This window comes from Magnolia sinica, chromosome 10 (genome assembly GCF_029962835.1).
Source record: "Magnolia sinica isolate HGM2019 chromosome 10, MsV1, whole genome shotgun sequence".
NCBI classification, from domain to species: domain Eukaryota; kingdom Viridiplantae; phylum Streptophyta; class Magnoliopsida; order Magnoliales; family Magnoliaceae; genus Magnolia; species Magnolia sinica.
The window spans coordinates 87,284,476-87,311,390 of NC_080582.1; the positions used below are offsets into that span (position 1 = coordinate 87,284,476).

A 26,915-nucleotide genomic window follows, 5' to 3' on the forward strand; every position below is an offset into this window, starting at 1 on the left:
GTGTTTTCCTCTGGTATCGTACAATGCTCGAGCTGGAAGGTTGTACATCTTTCTGTACAAGTGGGGCCTGTATCTACCAATCAGAACCGTTAACACGACAGCACCGCTGTAATGGCCCACTTATGAAGAAAATAACCTAGATTGGAGGATTACATCTTTCGTTTATATGGATTTCATCTCTGTGGAATTTGAACCGTTGTATTTTTTTATCTGGTAACCGTCCATCTATTAACCATCCATTGAAGATTAAGATCCTTCAAATCTGGTGGGCCATTGGTGCATGGGCCATCCACCGAACCATGGGCCCCACTTGCTCTAACCTGCACGAGCTGATGACCCGAACGGCACGATACAGCACTTCCGCCCGAGCATGATTTAATTCCTGTTTATTTCCACGTGTACTTCTAGAGACATCCAGAGAGAGAAAGAAGCCTCTTCCCTCTCTCACCATAAGAACAGATTTACACGCCCTAGAATCATCCCCAATTCCTGAGAGAGAGATAGAGATAGAGAGAGCTGATTTTCGCGCCAGAATTTCGTTTTTTCCTTTTGATCTGGTTGGGTATTTGCAGAGATCTGATTACCCTTTTGCAGCGAGATGGCGGGATTTTTGTCGATGAAGATGAAGAGAAAGGATCTGGAAGATGTGTACGACGAGTTCTCAGAATTTTCGCTGTCTTCTCCCGCTAGGAAGATCCGTAGACTGGTGAGTTTCAGATTTTCTTCTTCTTCTTCTTTTTTTTCTTTTTTTTTTTTTTTTGTTTTCTCTTGAAATTTGCGTTCCTGTTTTGATTTTTGGTTGGATTTTGTGGAGATGTTGTTGTATGATGTTCCTTGTTTGGTTGGATTGAGTTCTCTATTTTTCCCAATTTTTGGAAAATTTAGGAAAACTCTCATTTCTGGATGAACTGTGAAGAATTGTTTGGAATTTGTTGTTACCTCTAGAAAATAAAATAAAATTATTAGGAGTCTTGTCGTCGTCGTCATCATCACCCCATTGATGATCATCATCTTCTTAATCAGAACTACACCGTCAGATGATCATCATCTTCATCATCAGAACTATGTCTCACGATCAGATGATCATCATGGTCGTTGCTGGTCATCTTCATGATCACCCTCATCACTGCTATTTTGACCATCATCATGATCACATGGTGATGATCATGATCGTCATCATCACCGGTATTTTGACTGTCATCATGATCACATTAATTATCATCCTCGTAGCTGTCATATTCATTATGTCAATGATCTTCACCAGCATAATCTCATCATCAACACCATGTTGATCATGATTATCTTCACCATACCTTAATCTCCCTGTTGTGAAGATCACCGTCAACACAGCCCATCTTTTGCGTTTTGATCACTTGCTGTATGTTCTAGCAGGAAGAAAGATACTGTTGAATGCTCTTTCATATGGCTTTAGGAAAAAAACTTATAAGAAGAAGGGGAATTATCACATATGTTTGAGCGTACATGAGTTCCCATACGATTGAGGTTCTGTAGGGCCCACTGCAATGTGTGTGGAATACAAACTGTGCATCAGATGAGCATCCTCATGATTGCAGTAAAGCTCAAAGATATGCCAATCTAAAACTCAGGTGGGACACACCATAGGGAACCATGTGGAATCACACCCAAAGGACCTCTAAATTCTTGTGGTGTGGCTAGCCTGATTTTTGGCTGTCTGATGACTGGATTGGCTAGCATATGGACAATGTTGTGCCCCACAGACAATCTGGAAGTTTCTACGGTGGGAGCCCCCCTCATTGCTCTACTCCCCATTGTTCCCGTGGTGTGGCCCGGCACGCACCTGAGTTTTGGATTAGGCTGATTGTTAGTGGGCAACTGATGGACAGATTGGATGGCACAGGCATATCACGGGGGATCTTCACAGCTCGACTGTATGGGAACTCAGATGATTGCTGAAACTCTCTCTTGCAACGATGATGATATGGATTTTTATGTTCTCCACTCTACTATATCCAATGCTACCTTGCATGCAAAATCCGTGCATTCGTTTCCTTTTCTCCATTCAGAACTGCTGCATTTCGACATTATTTTGGCTGACTTCCTGTTTGGAGTTTAATCCATACTGACATATTCAAAACCTAATTCCAATGGATAAAGTCCTGAGGTGTCATGTTGGGGATGTATTCAAGCAAACCTCTCCTGTTCGATACTAATTTGGGTGCCTCTCTTAAATTGAGAACTTTTGTAGATTCCTGTTCACATACATGTATCAGAAACTTAGATTTTTTTTTCTTCTTCTTTTCAAGAGTTAGTAAATTGTATATATCTGCCTTTTCATGTGTTACAAGGATGCGGATTTGCCTCCAATAATGGAAGAAGAACCAGCTATTCCTCCAGTTTTTGGCCAACCATCGCCAGATGAGCACCTTAATGTCAGTACTGGGCAATTAGGAGCTGCAATGGAAGAGGCAGCCCCATCTCTTCCCTTGAATGAAGAGAGAGCTCTTGTTCTCTACAAGCCAGTTAACATGCCATTCTTGCAATCTTCAAGTTCATCCAATATCTCCTTGAAAGTGAATACGGAGCTGATTCCAGGTTTTAAGAGTAAGTTCCCAACTACCACCTCTGATTCATGTCCACAACTTGCAGCAGTTTTTTGTAGTAGTTCTGTTTGTCAATTAGTAGCGTGTTCAGCTTCAGGTGATGATATGGGGAAGTAGCTAACATGTGACTTGCTGAAATCCATCTAGATCATCATCAACATTTCTGGTTGGGGCATCCAAACATCATAACGGAGGTGGAGGATGACGAGGCATCCATGGATGAAAACCTGGCATCCACCAACCACTGCCTGGCTGTTGTTCCATGGGTCCCATCTCAGCTTCATGCGGATCACCTGGAAATAAATGGTTTGTCGGAGCCAATGGACACTGAGGAAGCAGGTGCAGTAACGATGGAAGTCGAGGAAGAGAATCCATCCACCAGTGTTGGAGGGCAAGAAGAAGCAAGGGTGCCTGCTGGGATGGGAGGGGGTGATGGTTTACAGCAGTGGCAGCAGCACTGCTTGACCCCACAGATCCCGCAGAGCACATCTACCCCGATCATGTGGTCTTGGTGAGAGAGATGGCGAAGTGTTGGTTGTGATCTCTACTATGACTGTGGATAGTTTTTTACCCCTCCTTTTTCTTCGTTCTCCTTCCCTGCATGCCTTTGGAAGAGCTATGCATGCAGGCAGGCAGAAAAAGGAAACATACAAAGGGAAGGTTTTGGCTGTTGTAACTGAGATATAAGAGGGGTTTTCAAGTAAAAGGCCCGTCCAAACAATGGTCAGAAGTTGAAATGTTGTACATATGTAGGTGAAGATACTGAGATGATTTCTCTTTGATTTGGATGAATCTATGTTTGGCCTTGTGCTTCTTCTCCTGATTATCTTGTGTTTTTTTGGTAAGGTGTTTGTCCCTTTCTCCAAGATTAAGAAAACAATTGGATTACCATTTCAATGTCCCTGGGTCCCATTCCAAGGGAGCTAGCTAGCTGCATCAGACAAAAACAATTAGTTTGCTTTTTAGTAGTAGTAGATTTTTACAGTAGTTACCCAAGTTTTGCTGCCATTTGTAAATACCTAGGGCGATGAGATGGGTCATTTGTAGATACCCCCCACCGTGAGTTGCATGTAAATCAGAAGCGTGCATATCTTTGTTTTCAGCGTCTGTGGATCTAAGTTTGATGAATGCGGATCCTTTCCTCTCAAAATTTGATATCTCTGGAATGGCAGCTGGTTCTCATGACTGGGTCCTATATATTTTTGTGAAGACAGTTGGGGGTTTCACATTGGGATCTTCCATGTTTGATTGCACCATCTAATGGTCTGGATTGAAGAAGGTGCTTGCTCACAAATAAAATGATTCGGACGGCTTGGATCTGGGCATGGAACGATTTGACTAGGCAGACTCGACTCCTTCGGACGACTCCACCCGAACTGAGTAGACTTTGTCCAATTCGAATTCAAACCGAGTTGAGTTCGTAACTCGACTTGACTCTAAATCTGACTCGGTACTGACTCAATCCGAAACCTGACTCTACCTTAACCGAAATTTGACGTTTAAGATCTAAGATGGCCATGTAGCTGATGGAGAGACGACAATTCTGGAGCTGTGATTTCAGCGCATGGATACCTACTGCACCCGACCCAATTCAGTGCTGACTTGACCCGACTCAGTACCTGTGACCAGGTCGGACTCAATCTGAGTTAGTCCAGGCTAGACCCAGACTCGGATTGGGTCAGGCATGCTGGATTTGGTACTGAGACGGGTCAAGTTCAGGTCAGGTCTATTTCAAAATCGAGTCGAGTTGGGTCAGCCCTAACTTGGTCCCACTCGACTTGATGCCCAGGATCAGTGCCAACATGTCGCTAATTGCAACAATTTAATAAAAATGTTCAAGGCACTCACTGTAGTGAGACACTTTGCAAATCTGCCGACGCCTCAATTTGTACAAGAGCACCTATAGCGATCCAAATTGTTGATTAGATGGACCTCCTGGTAAAAATATCCTGACCATTTAAATTGTGAATTGGAAAATATAGTTTTCTATGATAAACTGAAAGAAAGCTAAAGATTCAATGGTTAGTGCATGGACTGGCATTCATGGCACCACCCGTCATACACCAAACATCTCCTGCATAGAACAATCCTGACCATTCAAATGGAGGATAGAAAATATAGCAGTTGTCCATAAAAACTGAAAAGAAGGCCAAAGATTCAATGATTAGGATATCTGAATCTGGGAAAGTTTTTTGTGCATGGAGCATTCAGATTGGAACCCGTCTTATCAAAGGTTTGGATCAATGAACCACAGGCCCCAATTGTGCAAAATTAAATTAAACCCTGAGTGTAACTCTTCGAATTCCAAAATCCCACCAAATCCCCCTTTTCCTCCTGTTTATTGTATAATATAGAAAAATAAAGCATTGCTCCATAACTCTCGAAATTCCAAAATCCCACCAAATCTCCGTATTTTCTCCTGCTTATTTTATAATATTATTTTTAAAAAATTAAAAAGTGAGAGAGGGAAAAAAAAAAAAGAACAAGTATCATCACACATTCGGGACAACTGACAAGTTACGGAGGTGCTAATTCCCCAAACAGTGGAAAGAAAGGTAAATGGTTCAAAATACACATCCCATCAGATTGATCCTGGCGTTGAAGGAGGCAACAATAGCCATGGTCAACATTCAGTTTGGAGATGTAATGGACAGGATTTGTCTGGTATGTGTGTGATTTGTGAAAGGAAGGCCATCTATGATGATAAATATGGCTACTGGAAAAGCCTACATGGACTGCAGAAGACCTGCAACAAATAAAAACAATCAAAGATGCCTGAAGCATGGTTCCTATACATATTACTTTGGAGGAGAGATTACAACATATGTTACATATATGTTAGCCATTACATTTTCCCATCAATGGGATTAAAATGGTTCGGAGTTGTTTCTACCTACACTGGTTTTTTTTTCCCTTAAACGGCATCTCTCTGCATACATTACAAGACGAAAAGTACATCACGCATCTCTTCAACAGCGAGCTGTTTCTACCGAGTCAACTGTTTCTATGCATCGCAATCAGCTTTCAATCAGCTTTCAATCTCCAAACACGAATTTCTTCTCTGCATAGTATCTCTTCTCACTCTCTTCCTTCTTCTCATTGCGTTTCTACATGAAAAGTGGGCAAACGATTGTAAGAGGGGCTCATAATAGATTCTTAATGAGCTTTTATGTACTGAAAAATAAATAAAAAATTGGTAGGGATATTCTAATTGACATTGCATATACTGGGTTGGCATATATTAAGTAAGAGTGTGTTTGATTCACCACCAAATATCATGAAACTTTGCACCAAATTAGAGTGATTAATCATGAAATTTCATGATATTTGGTGCAACCAAACACACCCTAAAATAAAGAAAATGATAGAAGGTGATGTTGCATGCAATGGAAATTTTACCTCTTCGCCCAAGAATCACCAAAGAAACATGAGCTACAAAAATATTAAAAGTGTTTCTGGTTCACCAGAAACATTACAATAATATGTAACCAAATGTGGGAGAGGATTAGCTGCCCTCTGGATGCACCCGCATTTTCATGCATCCAGATCGTGTTACCACAGTCACAGCTCATGTTTATGATGATCTGAATGAGGAATCCTAAATGCTTGGCCCTTGATTGGCCCCCAACAAAGTTTCACTTTGATTTGACTTATCCTAACCATCTAATAAATGGGTCTTTCATTGCTTAATAGGAACCATTGCTAAGTTTTCTCTTTTAGTGTTCATTTGTTTGCTACTAATTGGAAGGGGGCTATAATTTTCCAAACATTTTTTTGACTTTGGGCCCATGGAAATAACAAGTTAAGGGTTTCAATCCCAAAATCTCTTTACATTTGTATATGCGCACACACACCCCACACACTCACTGTAGTGGAATTTCACCACCAATGGATACTCGAACCCTTAACCAGGTGTTGAAACTTCTGAGAGTCTACCACCAGAGCAAGTGTAAGGATCCATACGGTGGTGTATCAAAGCCTGTATGGCTGATACCTAAGGATGTTTAGTGGAGATTGGATTCTTCAAATGGTATTTAATGCTATTATATCAATTGGGTGAAGCTAAAAGGCTTCATATAGCAGTTGATTGCTTCCTTGGTATATATACAAACCAAGCCAAACATGCAGCATGGACGGAATTAAATAACTTGTAGATTTACCTATACATGGGATTTCAAAAGGAAATCTGCAAACCGAATCATTACAGTATATATAGCCATCTGGTCTTGTCTAGGAATAGAAGGCTGTTGGATCTATATCCAGTCCCCTTCAAGCAACTAGGCCGTCAGTCACTCCAATAGTCCATTATCTTGAAGTTATAATAATTTGCGTAGCAAAATCAAAGGAACTTGAGCTTCAAATTTGGTAGGTATGCATTCAAATTTCTTCACTTCAAGTTCTTTTCAATCTTGCTGCGTCATTTTGTGTTTTGTCCGTATGTCTATATCCAATAAACTATGTGAGCACCCATGCAGAGATGAAGGCCCTTAATATGAGTGAGAGGGAGAGAGAAATGACGGACCCACATTTGTATTTACAGATGTGATTATTTATGCATGTAGCAATGACGGACCCACATTTGTATTTCCAGATGTGATTATTTATGCATGTGTACCTACAAACATCGGGTTCTTGCAAGAGCCGGGGATGAGGTTGTTTTTCATCCCAAAAGGAGAGCCAATAACAAGGGCCCATGTTTGTATTTGTGGATGCATGTAAGGAAATATTTAAACATTTCTTTTTATGAAGACTACCTTGCAACTTGCTGTAAATATAACTGAGCAGAAACAAAGGAATACCTTGTAAGTCTCATGATTAGCAATTATCCTTTTGGCTATCGAACCGGTGGTGGTATTTCTAGGGCTCTCGACTGTCTGAAAAATTCCCATCCTCTTAGGAGCGGCATACGGATCGACTCCTTCCTATGATAGCATAAGGTCTTTTCTAAGAACTCAAAACCAGCAAAAAATTTATCTCGACTTAGTAGAATGATAACTTACACTGGACAGGCAGTTGCTCTCAGCAACCGTCCCATGCACAACCAAGGAAATGTTAAAGGTTGTTATCTGTCCAAAAAAGTCAAATCAAATTACAGTATATGAGTGTCAGATCTTGTTGCTGCCCAATAGCAAGTGACATACCAACCAATGGTGGAGAAAAGAAAAAAAGGACTGCAAAGCGCAAAATGCCAAAGCAATTGCAAACACTATCTTCTGTGTTTTTACTAAGGAAACATGCTAATCAGTCATTTGATGCCATTGTGGATAGAATGCGCTCTGAAAAAATATGCTTGTTTGTTGAACTTAATTAAAAATTAAGACTTGGATAGAGAGTATAGAAATGTACCAGAGTTCAAGACCACGGATGAGAACTTGGCACTCTCCTATCGAGTTGTGTTGAGTGTGGTGGCCAAGTTAAATAAGAAGAATCTTCAAAAAATAAAATAAAATAATTGAAATAAAGGAAATGGTCTTAGAGAGCTTTGCTAAGCCCACATACATGTGCAAGCATGGCATGATGGGTCTGAGATCCAATCCATCAATCAGAATGGCACCACTACATTGATGCGCGGGCCCAAGAATCAGGTTGATCCACTAGTCAGGAGGGCCCCAGTTTGCAAAACAAATTTATGGATCTGAAAAACTTCGCTGAACTTTTTTAACCCATCCACCGGTTTCCAAATTGGGGCGATTGGACCAGATTTTAGTTTTTGGAAAACATGTACAAGGTCGGACCAACCCAGTGGATACAAATCACACACCTATGTGCCATGCTGGCATGTGTAGTGTGCACACGAGCTTTATTGCACCCGTGCATGCAGTTAGCAAAGCTCCAGTCTTAGATGTTCCTCTTCTTACTTTCCTATTGTATTTTTTTTTTTTCAGCAGCCGTGATTTTGAAGCTCTGTTGAATCCATTTGCCTATCATGATTCGGGAATTTAACAAAAATATCATGTAATCAAGGAGGAAACTGAAGTAGAAAATCTTAGAAAACTTTACGTATCTACATTCAAATATGTTCCAAGTTAAAGAAATGTGCAACTGAGATGGGCAGCCGATCCTCAGTTGGCCCTGCAGGTAGAAAATTTAAAGGACGGCATGGACATGTTGTGATAAGGTCTCACTATAATTGCCTTGTAAACAAATAAGACTCAAAATCAAGTCTTTGAGTTTGAGGTGGAACTTTTGAAAACATGTCAGAACCAAAGAAGCAGCAATTCTCCAAGAAGAGGGAGCGTCTAGGACGTGTTCATATAGAATCATATTAAAATTCAAATTTTCTTTATCCTTCATATAAGATGGGAAAATTAAATTCTTACTGAATAAATGAACAATGACTAGCTTATAAAAAAAATAAAAACAAAAATAGTAGAGAAGTTAGTATTAAGATTCAATGCAGCAAGATCTCAAGTCCAACAGGTTGGACCACAAGTAACCTTCCACTAGTGAATAACTACCAACCTTTCATGTGTGGGCGACATCTAACCTGTGCAATAGGTTGTCGCATCATGAGGATCACCTTTGGCAAAAATCAGCCACATCGACTCATTAAGTGGACCATACTTGTATTTTGTTATTTATGGCTAAAAATTGTCTTCTATGGTATGGCCCACCTGATAAGTGGATGAGGCTGATTTTTACACAAGGTGATCCTCATGGTCCAACCTATTCAAAGGGTCGGATGTTGCACGCACATGATAGAAAGAAATTTATTTGGTGGGTGGACCGTAAATTGTAGTCCAACCAATCAGACTTGAGACCTCTAATGTAGCATGGTGTGGATGGGCATAATTGTGGTAGCCAGTGATGAGGAAGAGGGGCTTCTGAAAAGGGGCAGGAGAAGGATTCTGAAGGAGGGACATGTCAGACAGAAGATGCCATCACCCAGAAAATGAACAACCATCATTAATTCTCAAAAGGAAGAAGAAGAAGAAGAAGAAGAAGAAGAACCATCATTTATAAAGAATGGGAGTTTCGCAGGAAATATTCTAGAATATAAGCATTAACCATAACTGTTATAAGAAAGAAAAATCAAGATGGACATATGACAATTACCAATAAAAATAAAATACGACCAAGCTTACACACCATGTCTTTTGTGACCTCCCAAGGTGCACCAATAATGACTTCATCCACGTATCGGCATGCAAGAACACTTAGACTCCGCTCATGAAGGTGCATAATTGGATGGGTTCCTCTGCGCTCACTGCACAAGAAAGGAAACTGTTTAATAAACAAAAATACAAAACTGCCATCTGTGTAAATTATCCAAAGTAATACCAGGATTATCTCTTTTGCAAGTCAAGCAACTTTATTAGTAGTAAGAATAACACACCTACGACAGGCATGGAAATACGAGTAGGTCAATTAATTCCTTTTAGTAGCATTGACAGCATGATTTGTCACATGGAAAACATATATAAATTCAATCTTGAAATATGGAACAATGTCACCAACACCATTTAATAAACAAAAAAATAATAATAATAATAAAAAAAAAAAAAAAAATTGCTATCCGTGTAAATTATCCAAAGTAATACCAGAATGATCTCTTTTGCAAGTTGAGCAACTTTATTACTAGTAAGAATAGCACAACCTATGGCAGGCATGGAAATACAAGTAGGTCAATTAATTCCTTTCAGCAGCGTTGACAGCATGATTTGTTTCATGGAAAACATATATAAAATCAGTCCGCACCCCGCCCCCCCCCCAAAAAAAAAAAAAAAAAGTACTCAATCTTTACAAACAAAAACCAAAGGAATCCTGAAAGATTAAGGTGGCATTGAATTTTTCTTTCCACTAGGAAAAAAAAAATGTATTAGAACATAGAGAATTAACTCGGCTGCTCTTCTGCACATAAAGCACACGCGTTCTCTCTTCCCTAGTGTCATATGTTGGGATCTTGTCCTCTGCCAGTTTCCAACCAAAACTTTAGGTGGAACAACAGCACCCCAAGCATTTGGTCCTAGAAGCAAGAATTTGGGAAAAATCAAAAAGTTTGGCAAAAAAAAAAAAAGAAGACCCAAATGAAAACTCTATTGGTGGCAACACTCTAAATGCACTTCAGTAACCAACCTATATGATCTGAGTCTGAGGAGATGCACTTTCATCATCTCCCTTTAGGTTTCTTCTGAACTTCCACAAATATCTTGTCCTTTAGGTCACTAATCATCTAAAACTATAACTTATTTGTAAGCTTGGGAGGACTTATCGCAAGTAAACCACATAAAATAGACAAACATGACATGGAAGTAACAGCTAATTAATAGACAAACCTGGCAGTTTGATCGTTATGGATGCCTACGAGTAGAAAATCTCCAAGCTGCCTTGCACACTTAAGGATCTGTGGATTGCAACAAGAAAATAAAAAATAAAAAATAGCTATAGTATGAAATAAGCAAAGACGGTCTCCAAGAAGACACGTCAGAGTAAATTCACATAAGTAAATGAAACACATCTCTATAAAACCATATATGCAGTAACTATAGACTGACAAACGTCAAACATGAACCTCAAAGAACCAAAACATGAGAGTCAATACCTCCACATGACCGGCATGAAAGAGATCAAATGCGCCATCAATATAGACCACACGAGCATCTGGTCCAGGCCCCTGAAATTAGTTAAAGGTAACAAGGTGTTATACGAAGAGATGAATGTTGGTGGGAAAAATTATACAATGGAAATTAAAGAAGCACCATTTTAAATTATAATGCAGATGTTCGCTACAAGGAGTGTAACTCCTGGGTTGTGTCAGGTTGAGGGTCAACCCAAGCACAAGCTGATCACAAGAGAACCCGACCCGCCCAAATTCCAACCCGAAGTGCTCAACCGAACCCAACCTGGATTCCTTGTACTCGACTCAATCCAATCCGACCCAACCTGAACTGACACAACCCAAGCCAAGCACGTGATTTTTCCCAACCTGACCTAAGCCAATCCAAATTTGCTCAACCAAAACCCCACCCAATTTCAAATTGGGTTGGTATTTTCAACCCTAACCTGGCCCAAGGACCTTGACAACCCGACCCAACCCAACCGAAGCTGAATTAGGGTCAGGTCAATTGGGTTAGGGATGACCCAAATCCAAGTTGAAGCCCCATTGGCAACCCTACTTGAACCAAGGAATAGGAATATATTTTGCACAAATGGGATACATTGCCTAGAGTGATGTGGGTGAATGGGATATTGGCCCCTGTGGCAATCTACACAAAATGATTTCTTTTCTAATCAAACTTCGTGTATCATTCCACTAATCAATCAAACATAAAATGCACTGCTACTGCTAGATATAAATCAGAAAGTAATTCCTGTCATTAGAAGCATTGGAAATTCTTCTTGAGATCTATTTTCTTGTTTATTCCTTAGTTGCCATTGGATCTGTTGAAATCTCTCCATTTGACTTCTCATGGCCCCAAAAGGAAACCAATGTTTTGGCCAATGGGTCTTGGCAACAGTGCAATTGGTAATTCCTGGGTTCAATAAGGATTTATGGACATAATACTAATTCTAGTTCTCATCTTGTCTACACTTCTTGTTATGAGGCAAGGTTACCAGCACTGAAAGCCTTGAATGTTTAAACTTGTATGTACATAAATAGTGTATGCATGCTTTCATGTGTGTATGCACATTTGCATGTGTACAAGTTGTCTGTCCATATATTGGATATCGCAGGTCTGTCCATGATGAGGTCTATTTTCTTGTTTATTCCTTAGTTGCCGTTGGATCTGTTGAAATCTCTCTCTATTCGACTCCTCATGGCCCCAAAAGGAAACCAATGCTTTGGCCAATGGGTCTTGGCAACAGTGCAATTGGTAATTCCTGGGTTCAACAAGGATTTATGGACATAATACAAATTCTAATTCTTATCATCTACACTTCTTGTTATGCAGCCAGGTTACCAGCACTGAAAGCCTTGAATGTTTAAACTTGCATGTACATACATAGTGTATGCATGCTTTCATGGGTGTATACATGTTTGCATGTGTACAAGTTGTCTGTCCATGTATTGGATATTACAGGTCCATCCATGATGAGGTCTATTTTCTTGTTTATTCCTTAGTTGCCATTGGATCTGTTGAAATCTCTCTCTATTCGACTTCTCATGGCGCCAAAAGGAAACCAATGCTTTGGCCAATGGGTATTGGCAACAGTGCAATTGGTAATTCCTGGGTTCAATGAGGATTTATGGACATAATACGAATTCTAGTTCTTATCGTCTACACTTCTTGTTATGAGGCAAGGTTACCAGCACTGAAAGCCTTGAATGTTTAAACTTGCATGTACATACATAGTGTATGCATGCTTTCATGTACGTATGCATGTTTGCATGTGTACAAGTTGTCTGTCTATGTATTGGATATTGCAGGTCTGTCATGATGAGGTCTATTTTCTTGTTTATTCCCTAGTTGCCATTGGATCTGTTGAAATCTCTCTCTATTTGACTTCTCATGGCCCCGAAAGGAAACCACTGCTTTGGCCAATGGGTCTTGGCAACAGTGCAATCAGTAATTCCTGGGTTCAATGAGGATTTATGGACATAATAAGAATTCTAGTTCTTATTGTCTACATTTCTAGTTATGAGGTAAGGTTACCAGCACTGAAAGCCTTGAATGTTTAAACTTGTATATACATACATAGTGTATGCATGCTTTCATGTTTGCATGTGTACGAGTTGTCTATCCATGTATTGGATATTGTAGGTCTGTCCATGATGAGGTGGTTGTCCCCATGCCGGATATCAACATATCCATCACCAACTGATAACTGGAAAAGGCAGATCATTATAGATTGAAGGCATGACACATGTTATAGTTCATGGTCTATGAAACAAACAAAGAGAAATTTTACCCAAAAAAAAAATAATCGAAAGAAGAGAACCTATGAAGGTTGCACAGAAGACAAGTAGACTAAAGGACAATGACAGAAGATAAACCAAGCAAGACTATAACAGGTATCACTACCACAAAATTAGCAAATAATACCTTTCCATTTGAAAATTGTACAATCCGACGAGATGTGGGTAGAAAATGTGATGCTTGGGATCCATTGTAACCACTTTCCACAGCAGGATCGCCATTCCCGCCATGGAACTGTTCTGGTAAGCATTCAGTTTTACGACTATCACCAAGTTCTTTGTCCCTCATAGAAGAAAGTATCCTGCCTAATAAAAAGGACTTAGTGTGGCATGTAATATCCTAAATAAGTGGGAGAGAATAACATGTTGAGAATGTGTAGTAGCAAAAGGCATACAGACGCGCATGAATGGAAGATATGGACTCTAGTTGAATATATATAGAAGCAAAAACTAGACATCAAAAAATTCAGAATGCATGGGAAGTATAATACCAACAATATCTGTGCTTGAAACACCCTCGGTGCGCTTGATCTGCTTGTAGCGGCCTGCCTTCTTCGCCAGGGCATAGGCATCAGTTCCATCTGGAAGAAGGCAAGGATCATCTCCATGTATAATATAGTCAATATTGTGCTCATTGAAGAGACTATTCATGAATTTCTCGGTGATCGCATATGGAGCATTGCTGATGACCTGATCCACCCACTTCAGCCCACTAACTAAAACCACCCTAAGAATATTTTCAAATCAGACATAGTGAGTACTTCATTAGTAATTAATAGAACCAATAGTAATAATTCCTTATGACTTCCTCATCAAAACAGGAAAAATGGCATGTCTAAGAAAAGGATTTATAGGATCCTGCTCATCATCAAACACATAGTATGCTGGTGTAACGTAGTCTGTATATGAGAGCTCCATGGTTCAGATCCAAGCCGTTGATCTGATGGGCCCCACTGTGGATGGGGGAATGCCACCCCAGAGAGCTCCCAGATTGGGAAAAAATCCAAATCCCTAGCCCTTTAATTGGTAGCCTACAGATAGAAATTTACGAGGGGTAAAAAAAAAAAGGAACCATTGTAGGACCCCATCAGGTCCATGGTTTGGGATCACCAAACCATGGGCCCCATCTGTACAAAATGCTCTGCCTGATGTGGGAAACTCTAAACAGTCAATTGTGCAACTTATTGAACCAAGAAAAAATCTAGAACTAAATCATGAGCTGCGGCCCAAAATCCATCTGCAGAACTTCAAACTGGTGTCAGCAATTCTACTTACCAATAAGAAGTGAGAAATATTTTGAAGTAACAAGAAGTTTTAGGTAATCATGGAAATCTGGGAGGAAAAATATTTGGAGAAGGGGCATTCAAATTTCAAGAGAACTAAAAGTAGGCATCTATGTATGATGAAAATACCCCATATACCTTTCTTCCATGGATAGTACAGGTGGACCCTTATTTGCTATGATCTCTTCATCGCTCACCACTCCCACCACCAATTCATCTCCCAGAGCCTTCGCTTGCCGCAATGCATTTGCATGGCCATAGTGCATGAGATCAAAGCAACCATCCATGTAAACCCTAATGGGTTTCTTCCCATATTTCTTCTTAGTATGGAAGATCCCTAAATCTGGCCAAAAATAGGGCAAACTAGGGACCCCGATTCCACCAAAATAGCTCGTTGATAATCCAAGAACAGCAGCTGTAATCATTATTCCTCCAAACAGGTGTGGGTAAACCCCATCCCAGATCCAATGATGGTTTTCAAAATCCATAGACGTCATTCCCTTTTTCTTTTTTAGTTCTCTTTTCCGCCCTTTTTGCTCACACCAAGGAGATAAAAATCTTGCTACTGCAAAAACCCATTTGATAATTAGAGGAAAAATAGTAAGAAAAAACAACTTCAAAGAAGAAAAAAGGATGTTTTTCATGATTGGATCATCCAGCAACATGAAACTTGAAACTAGAAAATGCAATTAAACGTCAGAGTCAGAAGCAAAGAAAGATATAGGTTGGAAAAATAACTAAAATTTAGTGAAGGCAGACAATTGAAATATAAACACCATATGAATCTTGGTGCTCAAGTATCAGGTTAAAGGTAAAAAGCTCAAGTGCAAAAAGATAAAAGAAATTGAAGGGTTATCATGATCCCACCACAGAAACTAGAGCGAGATATGAATTTGATACTGAAAACCCAGTTGAAAGGAAAAAAGAAAAAGCAAAAAAAGGTGTGTGTGTGAGTGTGTGTGTGTGTGTGTGTGTGTGTGTGTGTGTGAGAGAGAGAGAGAGAGAGAGATTTGTAGGAAAGAAGAGTTGATTTATTCATGCCAAACAAACCCAGAATCTAACAAAGGAAAACCCAACAAACACTTAGGGCAAGAGAAAAAGGTCATCAAAAAATACAGAGACAACAAAATTTGAAGATTAAGGGGAAAGCAAAACCAGGTTTTGATTTCATGACCAGACTCCCAAAAATACACTAGAATTAGCCAGAATTCAAGGAAGCAAAGAGATGGGCTTTTCATATCACCAAACTCTAGGTATAGTAGTGGTCAGTCCAACTGAATTTCAGAACAAAAAACAAAGGAAAATAAATTACAAGATAAGAACTTCATATATTAAAAGAAAATGAGAAATTAGAGAAAAATCTGAATTGGCCTTTTGTTTTCATTATCAAATCACTTGAAATACGTACTAGAAATAGAAATGTATTTACAAAGATTTGTCATAGAAATTGCCGCCCCCCCTTTTACTATATAAATCCCATTTGTTAAAATTTTGAAAACCAAAGTCAGAAGGAAAAATAAAATAAAATAAAAGACCTCAGTTTCTCATGTAACTAAATCCCAAATCTAACGATCTAAAATCCAACTAAAAGAAACTAAAAATTACAGGCATGAAACTGCAAAAGGGAATGAGAAGTTTCGGAAAATCAAAGGGGGATTTTGTTTTTATGATCGGATCTTGAAAATACCTCCAAAAAATATAAATCTGAGGTGAGAGCCGTGAGGCTGAAATGTATTTAAAAATAAATAATTAAATTAATTTTTTTTTCTTTAATTCTGAAACCAAATCAAACATCTAACAGCAGCAAACCAAATCAAACATCTAACATAAAATCTTCAAGGGTTCATCAGAAGAACTCTGCTTTTAACATAGAAAACCCGCCCAAAGAACAGCTCAAATTCTGGGAAAAGAAGGCATCAATTGTCAAAACAGAAATCCCAATCAGAAAAAAGAAGAACAATAAAGCTATGATGCATCAGAACGTGGAAGTTGCCCGATGCAGAGGGCCATCCAGACCGTCGATCCAGGCCCTAATGCTGAGGGGGGCCAACAATCTCCCAGATTCAGAAGGGGTACAGAGTACGATGATCATGAAAAGGGCCAAGGATTGGATGGCTAGAATCCTCCGCTCCCAAAGAGTTTTATCTGATCCCCAATCTACGGTGGGCCCCAAAGAGTCAATGGTCTGTATCAACGAGCCACTGACCCCACTTGGACAGAATGGATGCATCAGGGCACGATGAAATTGCCAAAAGGAAATGAGAACTCTATAAAAAGGAAAATCTGAACTGGGCATTTGTTTTCATGATCAGATCAATGAAAATGCCTCCTGAAATTTGAAATTGGGAAATGGGTTTTCATAGGTTTGTCGGAAAAACAACATATTGAAAATCTCAAAAACAAGACCAAATTCAGGGAAAATAAGATAATGGGTTTTGTCAGGCAAACGGAACTGCAATTCAGGAAAAGAAAAGAACAGAGAAAAGAGAGATTTAAAGCCGTGAACTGCAAAAGGAAATAAGAACTTTATAAAAAGAAAACGAGAAGTGGGTTTTTATTTTCATGATCAGATCAATGAAAATACATCCGCAAAATTGAAATTGGGAAATGGAATTTCAAAGATTTGTTCGAAAAACCATACATTGAAATCCGAACTGCAATAAAACAAAAGCTAATTCGGAGGAAATAAGATCTGGGTTTTGTCATGCGAATGGAACTACAATTCAGGAAAGGAAAAGAACAGAAGATAGCGAGAGACAGAAACTTACAGGCGTGAAGCTGCGGAAGGAAATGATAAAAAATGGAAAGAAATGAGAAATGGAAATGGTTTCGTGTTGATGATCAGATTCTTTCCATTGAAAATAACGCCTGTAAATCGAAATGTGGAAGGAAATTTCGAGAACCTGTCAGTAAAATCTCACCTTTTTCTTCTCTCTATTTCTCCTCTCTCCGTTCGTAGCAAAAATCTCAAGAGAGAGGAGAGAGAAAATCGGAAGAAGAGAAATCTCGCTTCTTGGGAGTTTAAATACAGGCCACAAGATGAAAGGAAGTGAGAAACAGAAATGCTGAAGCTATTCGCGCGAGTAGAGATTTAAGAGGCAGTTACTGGCCCGTGTGCCAGATCTTTACGCATGTGAATAATCTAGACCGCAAGTTTAGTGGATGTCGCTGTTTACTCTACAGGCTCCTTTGTTAGTATATCCTTTTTACTGAAATATATAAAAATAAAATAAAAATAAGACCATTGTCATCATCAAGTGTCCGATACTCAGGTGGGGCCCACCATTGCGGTTGTCCTCGTAACATGGACCACAGGTAAATCAGAAAAATCAACGGTCAACCTTCCATATTTCGACAAGCGGCTGTCTAGTACTTTCATCACCACGTCTTAAAATATAACTATTCACGTCTGGCATCGTGGCAATTTCCCGCCAACTTGCCACTTGTGTGAGACATCTGTACCGTGAAAACGGTAGGCCTTCCTCGACGTGTTCTGTCTGTAGTGATAGCTACAGTACATACGTCGGTGCTTGAAAGCTTTGTCGGCCTATGAACTATGATGTACGTGTTTTTCCAACCCCATTCATTTTAAACCTCGTTTTGGACGCGGTTTTGACTAGTGACCTGAGTCCCTGCGAGAGGGAAACGGATTGGCTACTCCCCCTGGCACCAGCCAATGGCTGATGGTCGGTGCTCTGTGGGCTCCACCATGATGTATGTGTTTCATCCATGCTGTCCATCTATTTTTACAGATCATTTTACGCAATAAAAAAAAATATTGAGATATAATCCGATTTCAAGTGGACCACATTAGAGGAAACAGTGTTGAATGAGCCTTCGACCATTAAAAACATCTTGGGGGACATAAAAGTTTTGGATCAAGCTGATTTTTCTTTTTTCCCTTCATCTTGGCCTGTATAACCTAATCAATAGATTGGATTTCAAATAAACAGTACATTGAGCCTTAGGAGGATTTTAATGGTGGATATCCAATCACTATTGTTTTGATGCGGTGTGGTCCACCTGAGATTTATATCTTTCATTTTTGGGATCAAATCCTAAAATTATCTTTTAAAAAATAAAGAACAGAAGGGATGAAACACATACATCATGGTGGGGCCCACAGAGCACCGACCAGCAGCCACGGGGCTGGTGTCAGGGGGAGTAGCCAATCCGTTTCTCTGCAGGAGAGTGGGACGCGGATTCCTACCCCGCCCCGTCTCTAGCCACGAATGGGCAGTTCTGTTAGTGGGCGTTCGCCGTCCCTTCTATTACGTCATTTTAAAGTATGATCACAAAAATGAGACAAATCCAACGATCAAGTGGACCACAAAACGGATGACTCTTGCATTTAATGCTTTGTGCATTTAATGTCACCCAAGCTTAATATTTGGTGTGGTCCACTTGACCGTTGGATCTGCCTCATTTTTATACACATGACTTAAAATGATAAGATAAAAAGGATGGAGGGCGTGCATAAACGGATACATCAAGGTGGGCCCACCCAAAGAACTGCCCCTTTATGGCTAGAGGCTGGGGGGTAGGACGCATTCGAGAGGGCGGGCGCCAAAGATACGTGGGTAATAATGATGATTGTGTTTTATTCGTAGCATAAAATGAGGCTAATCCAAAGCTCAAGTTAACCACACCACATGATGAAGTGGGGATTAAATGCTTATCGTCGAAAACTTTTTTACCATCACGGAAGTTTTCCATCAAGCTGGTATTCCAAAGCTCAAGTTAACCACACCACATTATAAAGTGGGGATTAAACGCTTATTGTTGAAAACTTCTCTACCGTCACAGAAGTTTTCCATCAAGCTGGTATTTGTATATTCCATTGGTCTAAGTTGCGTATTTCTAAACCAGTTGCATGGCTAATAAACATTGTGGTGCCCTTAATAAGTTTTTAACAGTGAGCAGTCAATTCCAATTTTTTTTCATGTGGTGTGGTCTACTAATGCTTTAGAACTACCTTATTTTTTAACCTAATGTCTTAAAATGAGCTAGCGAAATGGATGGATGCCATTGATATAACATATACATTACAATGGGGGCATAGAGCTTTGACGCGGCTATTCGGCTGGTGTTGGAGTCACCAGACAAACTGTGATACTCATTCTGCATCATGATCCAAAAAATGAGGTAGATCCAGGTATCAGGTGGACCACATCATAAGAGATCGCAGTAATTAAACACTCATCATTAAAATTTTACTAAGACTAACTATAATATTTATTTGCCATCCAATTTCTTGATTAAGTCACGCATACCGCAGTGAAGGAAAAATACAAATATTAGTTTGATCGAAAAACTATCTCCTATGATTGGTGCTGCTACATTGGTAGATCACTACATAATTGAAATTTGGATTTATCTTATTTTTAAGCTCATGCCCTACAATGGGCTAGAAAAATTCATGAATGACATGTATAAAACACATATAACACGGTGGGGCACTGACCTTTTCTACCACTTGTATGCTGCTGGAGGAGTCATTACTGAATCCGAGTCTACCATGATGATCACACGTTAACATGAGGAACTTTCTACTCATCAGGTGCATAAGCCAAGTGATTTAAATCAATGGGCAATGGATGGTCTGATTCAATCCAAAGGTGGGGACAAAGTTCATTTTGCCATTCGCCTGCAATAAGTTTCAATGTATTGGGTGTATCTCTATTTATAGAAGCTGTAAATACACTGGTGTGGCCTATTACTCAGTGTTGCATAAAAACCATAGCGCCTTAAATGAGCCAGTTTCAGCAAAATAATGCTATAATAAATGCCTTAAATTCTGAGGAATTATTTAAAAAGATTATATAAAAAACCCCCAACATGGATGGTACAGATGCTTGTTTCCCTTGTTCATCAGATTGTTTCCTATCATGTGTAATGTGTGCAGGTGCCAAAATTGATAAATCTACTCCATCCAAACTTATCAACTTTAACTCTAAGCATTGAAATAAGTATATACGTCTATGAATGTACATGACCAAATTCTAAAAAAGATTAATTACTTATTCAACCACTTCATAATTTTATAATGATCAAGCAATAATCAGAAAGTGAGGTTCTTCCTCCCAAAATGAGTTAGGTTTTGCCTTCCACAAGGAAAGCCTTTTAGAATATCAATGCAATAAAACAAAATGAAAAACTCATAATGAGCCATTAGGACCTACTACAAGAATACAAGTCTCAAAAAATTTGTATATTATTAAATAAATAAATAATTCAGCATATGAGAGTTTATTTAGATTACAACTAAAAACTATAACTAAGAATTATTGCTACTAAATTATCGTTAATGATAGGATAAGCTAAACTAAAGTAAATTAATAGATTTGCTTGGTTTGATTAGTGTGAGACCCATGTTTCTGCTTTTTTTTTTTTTTACTATTTATAGATTCCTGCTACGTAGCTTATTCTTCAAGATGATTTTTTCATTACTCCAATAGTTACAGTAGTCGAAGGGCCTTTCTCTAAATGATTCTTTTATTACATTTCTTTCTCCTAGAGTGTTCCTCTTCCGATTGGTCAAGCTCTGTTTATCTCGATCGTCACCCACCTTTCGACCACACATCAATCACATCACTTTTTTCGATTGCTCGCCCGTAATCCACTTAACCACTCTCCGCATCTTTCTATTTCGACCGCTCAACCAAGCTTCTTGACTATATACTGTTTCCTGGCTTTTCTCAGCCACTCAGTCTGCTTTTAAATTCCTTTCAATCGCGCCTTCTAGCTGCCTCTCGGCCACTTAGTTTGCTTTTGAATACCTCTTGGATGCTCCATGCCTTATCATCGTGCTAACTTTGAGTGCTTTGGGCATTTCATAAAAAGCACTCCAAGTATCCTTGAATATCTTTAACATGTTCTATCTTTCTCTTGTTACAACACGTCTTTTTTAATTTAATTTTTCAAGAATGGTCAAAATTAGGATACAACATTATCCCCCATTTTGCTTTGCCTTTGGTAAAAGGTGCGTGCGACGTTGATTCGTTGTTTGGCACAATAAAAGTGATTGTTTAGCTAGGCAAAAACATAGTTTTCGACTATCTTGGTCAAACTTGGCCATGTTGATTGGAAAACATCAAAGTTAATCGATTTGGCCGAACTCAACCATCTTTGACAAAAAACAACAAATTTGGTCATCTTGGTTGAATTCGACAATCTCGGTTGAAAAACATCATATTAGATCGCCTTAGTCGAACTCGGCCATTTTGATCGAAAAACAACAAATTCGACCGTTTTGGTCGAATTCGACCATCTTGATCGAAAAATGAAAAATTCAGTTGTCTTAGTCAAACTCGATCATCCTGATCAAGAAATGACAAATTCGGTCGTCTTGATCGAACTCAACCGTCCTAATAAAAAAACGACAAAGTCAACCACGACGATGGATATTGTCGGTCAATCCATTTCGAATATGGCTTATAATTAACCGATGTAGTAATACAACCGAGAACTTGGCCTGTTACTTCCTAAACCATTTGAAGAATTTGGTTATGATTCAAACGGTGAGATTTGATCATTGGAGGTGGTTCATGACTTACCTAGTTTTACCTTCCATGATACAGTGGATCTCTAGGGAATGACTGCCCCAAGCATACCTTGGTTTCCTTATTTAAGAACGACATTCCTAGCCTCCCATTTCAGTTACTTAAACTCAGTAGGTGGTGGAAGAATCCATACTTCCAATATTAGAGGAGGCATATTCTGTTGTGGAAGAGGTACTTACAGTGCTCTTTCGGCAAACATGTCCATCATCCAATTCATACTTTCAGTGTGACTAGTCATCCATCTGCTAGGAGTTTCAACTTGAACTCGTGATTGTTTATCCTGAATTCGTGACTGCTCAGCGATGTGCTACGTATCGAGCATTCCGCCCGACAATATCTTAAGACGATCAACCTGAGATGAGGATGCCCTACCCAAGTTTTGTGGAAAGGGTACTAGATTCGGTGGCAAACTTAACTGCTCAGGTGCTTGATGAACCTATCATCGACTCATGATTTCTTAATATTAATACACCGATAAGTATGCTTGTAATCAATGTCCCACCGGGCATGCCAAAAATATTGGTGCTCGCCAAAATTGTTGCACAGCTGGTGCACAATGAATATTTATGGCAACCAAGTAGTTTGTGGTCCCACAGGGGGTGCCAAAAGTGTTCACACTCTCCAAAATTGTTGCATGACTACTGCACAATGAATATTTATGGCAACCAAATAGTTTGTTGTCCCACCAGACATGCTAAAATTGTTAGCGCTTGATTTATTTCCTATCATATGCAGCGTGTGTGGGCATGCTAGAATTGATAAAGTGGCTTGATCCAAACCATTCAATTTTGACCCCGCGTCGAAATAAGCAAATACATCCAATATGAATGTATATGACTAGATTATGAGAAGATCAGTCACTTACTCAGCCACTTGTAGAATTTTATAATTATCAAGCGATAATCGAATGGTAGGGTTCTTCCTTTGAAAATGGGTTGCGTTTTGCCTTCCACAAGAAAGGACTTTTCAGAATACTAGTGCAGCAAACAAAAGGAAAAACTCACAATCAATCAGTATGAGTGACTATAAGAATGCATCTCTTAAAAGAATTGCATGGTATTAGATAAAGAACAAATCCAACGTATGAGTGTATATTTGGATTATAACTAAAAACTATAGCTAAGAATTACCGCTACTTGATTATCGTTACTCATAGGATAAGCTGAGATAAAGCGAATTGATAGATTTCTTTGGTTTGATTGGTGTGAGACCCATATTTCTCATAATCCTTTAGTTATGTATAGTTTCCTACTATGCAGCTTATTTTTTCATATGTTTCTTTCAGCACTCTAACAGTTACAGTAGTTGAAGGGCCTCTCTCTAGATTATTCTCTTGTTACGTTTCTTTCTTCTGGATTGTTCCTCTTCCGCTTGGCTAAGCTATGTTTCTCTCGATCATCATTCACCCTTCGACCACACATCTGCTTTTGTTAGTCGCTCGCTCGTGTTCACTCAATCACTCTCCGCATCTTTCCGTTTGGAACGCCCAACTGAACTTCTCAGCTACATTCCATTTCCTAACTTCTCTTGACCACCTGGTCTGCTTTTGGACACCTCTTGGCCGGGCCTCTTAGATGGCTCTTAGCCACTTGGTTTGATTTTGAATACCTCTAAGCTACTCATATTTTATCATTTGGCCAGGTGTGATTCCGTAAAAGTACTCTAAGTATCATTGAATATCTTTAATATGTTATATATATATATATATATATAGTTACGGTAATACGTGTCATTTCCAATTGAATTTCCCAAAATCGATTAGAAATGTTATAAATAAAGTACAACAGTTTCCATGCATGCAATCCAGTTGTTTTAAGTATTTATTTATTTATTTTTGAGTTATAAATATTTTCTATAAAGTCAAATTAAGATCACACAAAAGAGCTTTTCTCCAATTCATTGGGTGCAAAAAAAAAAAAAAAAAAAGAAGTTAGGACTATAATCTTTCTAAAAGTAGAGTGATTTAGCCATGGCTTCATCTTTAAAGTAGGCACAATGCCTAACAATATAAATATATTAAGTTTTGTATGTTGATTTTCTTTATTGCATTCGTTTTTTTTTCTTACAAATAAATATCACAATTTAACTTTTGGTCTATTCCTTAATCCATGATACAAAATTTATTGGAGAGAAAATAGGTCTTATGACCAATTCCTCGAGTCCTTAGTCATGCATTGGTGGTAGCTCACAAGAGTTTCAACATGAGGTCATTGGTTCAAATTATCAATTGTGGTGAAATCCCATTGGGGTGTGAGTGCGTGTGTTTAAATTTCCCACTGCGGGGTGTAAAATCCCATTGTGACGTAAGTGCATATGTTTGAAAAAAAAAAACACTTTCTCCTAATTAACAAATAGTCATGAGATGGTTTTTCACAGCCAAAACAACTAAACTAGCTTTCACCATTTCCTATTACAATTTTGTGGGGGAGAGAGAGAGAGAGAGAGAGAGAGAGAGAGAGAGTGAGTGAGTGAGTCGGCAGACATTTAGATATTGTAGCGTGACAAATACCAACTCGAAAAATAACGAATGATTTTGCATCCCACTGTCATAAAAGCTACAAAACCAAGATTGGAATGCTTCAATAATCCTAGCCTTTGAATCGTGGGTGCTAGTTGTGGAAATACGAACTTTTGATGTTTTTCATTTTCAATTGCCTAGTAAATGTGATGGGGTTTTCCTCCTCAGTTCAGAGGAGAGGTAGTGCAAGCGGTTGAAAATTGGAGTGTTTCACCGCGCTGCTCTACCAATCGAGTGGACTGCTCGACCGGTCGAGTGAACAGTGCTCGACCAGTCGAGGGCCACTCGACTCAAAGTCTAGCGAGCTCAGTGAACAGTGCTCGACCAGTTGAGGACCAGCTCGACCAGTCGAATGAACAGTGCTCGACCAGTCGAGGACTCTGCTCGACTAGTCGAGCTTACGCAGATTTGAGTCCAGGTCTTGTGCGGACTGAGGAAATTGGAGGCGGTTTCGCAAGAGGTGTGAAAGGAGTTTCCTAATCTATAAATATGGGTGCCTAGGGCCTTTCTAGGCAATGTCCTAAAGCTTTGCAAGGGTTTAGGGCTATCAAAGGTGAGAGAAAGAGAGAGAGGAAGCTTGTAGAAGGGAGGTTATGCTCGTGGAGGTGATCTACTGTGCAATCAACATCTCAGCGCTTCTACGTCATCGTGATCGGTGAGATCTCTCCGTTTTTCTTTTATTCTCTTATTGTTTATCCACTCCTGCGTGAGTGAAGAAGGTTGTAACGTTCTACTTCATAGTTGATTGTTGATATGGACGAGGTCCGGTGGTTTTTACCTCTTTAAGGGTTTTCCACGTAAAAATCTCTTGTGTCGTGTGGTTTGTACTTTGATTTTTTTCATTGCTTTATTATCCCATAATTCTGGTGTTTTAGGGAGGTTAGATCCTAAGGTTTTGTGCAAGGCCCCTAACAAAGTGGTATTAAAGCTAAGTTCATTGAACGAGTATGATCGGTTTAAAATTATAGAAGGTGGCTCATCAAGGATGATTAGCCTCAATGGTTCTAACTGGACCATATGGAAGGCTAAGATGGATAACTTGCTTTATTGCAAGGACTTATATTCTTCAATTTTAGGCATATCAGTAAAATCCAAGGATATGTCTAATGATGATTAGAATAAGATGAACAGAAAGGTAGTGGGGTTTATTAGATAATGATTGAACGATTCTGTATTTCACCATGTGTCTACAGAGACCTCAAACGCTAGCCTATGGCTGAAATTACAAGGACTGTATGAGAGGAAGACAGCCGGTAATAAGATTTTTCTGATAAGACGACTTGTGAATCTCAAGTTTAAAGATGGTGGTTCTGTGGCTGAGCACATAAATGAGGTCAATAATATATTGAACCAGCTCTCCGCTATGAAGATAGTCCTGAATGATGAATTATAGGCTTTGTTATTACTTAGCTCATTGTCTGATAGTTGGGAGTCATTAATGGTGTCTTTAAGTAACTCCGCTCCAGACGAAAAGGTATCCATAGATCATGTAATTAGCTGTCTCTTCTATGAGAAGACAAGGGGGAAGTCTCAAGGGTCTACTCAGCAAGAGGCCCTTGTGACATAGGAACGGGGGAGAGGAAAGAACAGGAAGGGCAGGAAGGCCCGAGATAAATTAAGAGGTAAGTCGAGTACCAGGAAGGATGTTGAATGCTGGAATTGTGGCAAGAAGGGCCAATATAAGCATGAATGTCGTAAGAATAAGAATGACAAGAAAGGAAAAGGAAAGGAGAAGGAAGATGAATTAGATTCCACTGCAATCGCTTCAGATGGCAATGTTGTAGTTATTCTTTCAGCAGATCATGATGTTTGTCTCACGGCTACAAGTCAGGACACCGACTGGGTGATTGACTCGGGAGCCTCTTTTTATGCGACTCCACGCAGAGACTTCTTCACAAGCTACAAGTCAAGTGACTATGGGACCGTGAAGATGGGAATTCTGGCGTATCGAAGATCGTAGGGGTCAGTGATATTTGTGTGAAAACCGATGTGGGCTGCACATTGGTTCTCAGGGATGTGAGGCATATCCCATACCTTCGCCTCAACTTGATGTCGATGGGAAGGTTGGATGATGATGGCTATGAAAGTCGATTTGCTGATGAGCGCTAGAAG

At 39.4% G+C, this 26,915-nt stretch overlaps 2 protein-coding genes across 3 annotated transcripts; one reads left to right on the forward strand and one right to left on the reverse strand.

The window, feature by feature from the left end:
- Positions 1–419: 419 nt before the first annotated feature.
- On the forward strand, positions 420–3,408 carry LOC131217506 (uncharacterized). Its single transcript, XM_058212443.1, has 3 exons — positions 420–706; positions 2,328–2,583; positions 2,730–3,408. The coding sequence occupies exons 1-3, from the start codon at positions 599–601 to the stop codon at positions 3,095–3,097; spliced, it is 732 nt and encodes a 243-aa protein (XP_058068426.1). The 5' UTR covers positions 420–598; the 3' UTR covers positions 3,098–3,408.
- Positions 3,409–5,354: 1,946 nt separating this feature from the next.
- On the reverse strand, positions 5,355–17,785 carry LOC131217508 (ethanolamine-phosphate cytidylyltransferase-like). Of its 2 annotated transcripts, none has more exons than XM_058212445.1 (10): positions 17,645–17,785; positions 14,862–15,288; positions 13,932–14,167; positions 13,568–13,746; positions 11,125–11,196; positions 10,859–10,926; positions 9,672–9,789; positions 7,583–7,648; positions 7,382–7,504; positions 5,355–5,689 (listed from the first exon to the last, which is right to left on the reverse strand). In XM_058212445.1, the coding sequence occupies exons 2-10, from the start codon at positions 15,218–15,220 to the stop codon at positions 5,618–5,620; spliced, it is 1,293 nt and encodes a 430-aa protein (XP_058068428.1). In that variant the 5' UTR covers positions 15,221–15,288; positions 17,645–17,785; the 3' UTR covers positions 5,355–5,617. The 2 variants fall into 2 exon arrangements, with proteins under 2 accessions (XP_058068428.1, XP_058068427.1); XM_058212444.1 differs by having other exon boundaries at positions 17,492–17,723.
- Positions 17,786–26,915: the final 9,130 nt, after the last annotated feature.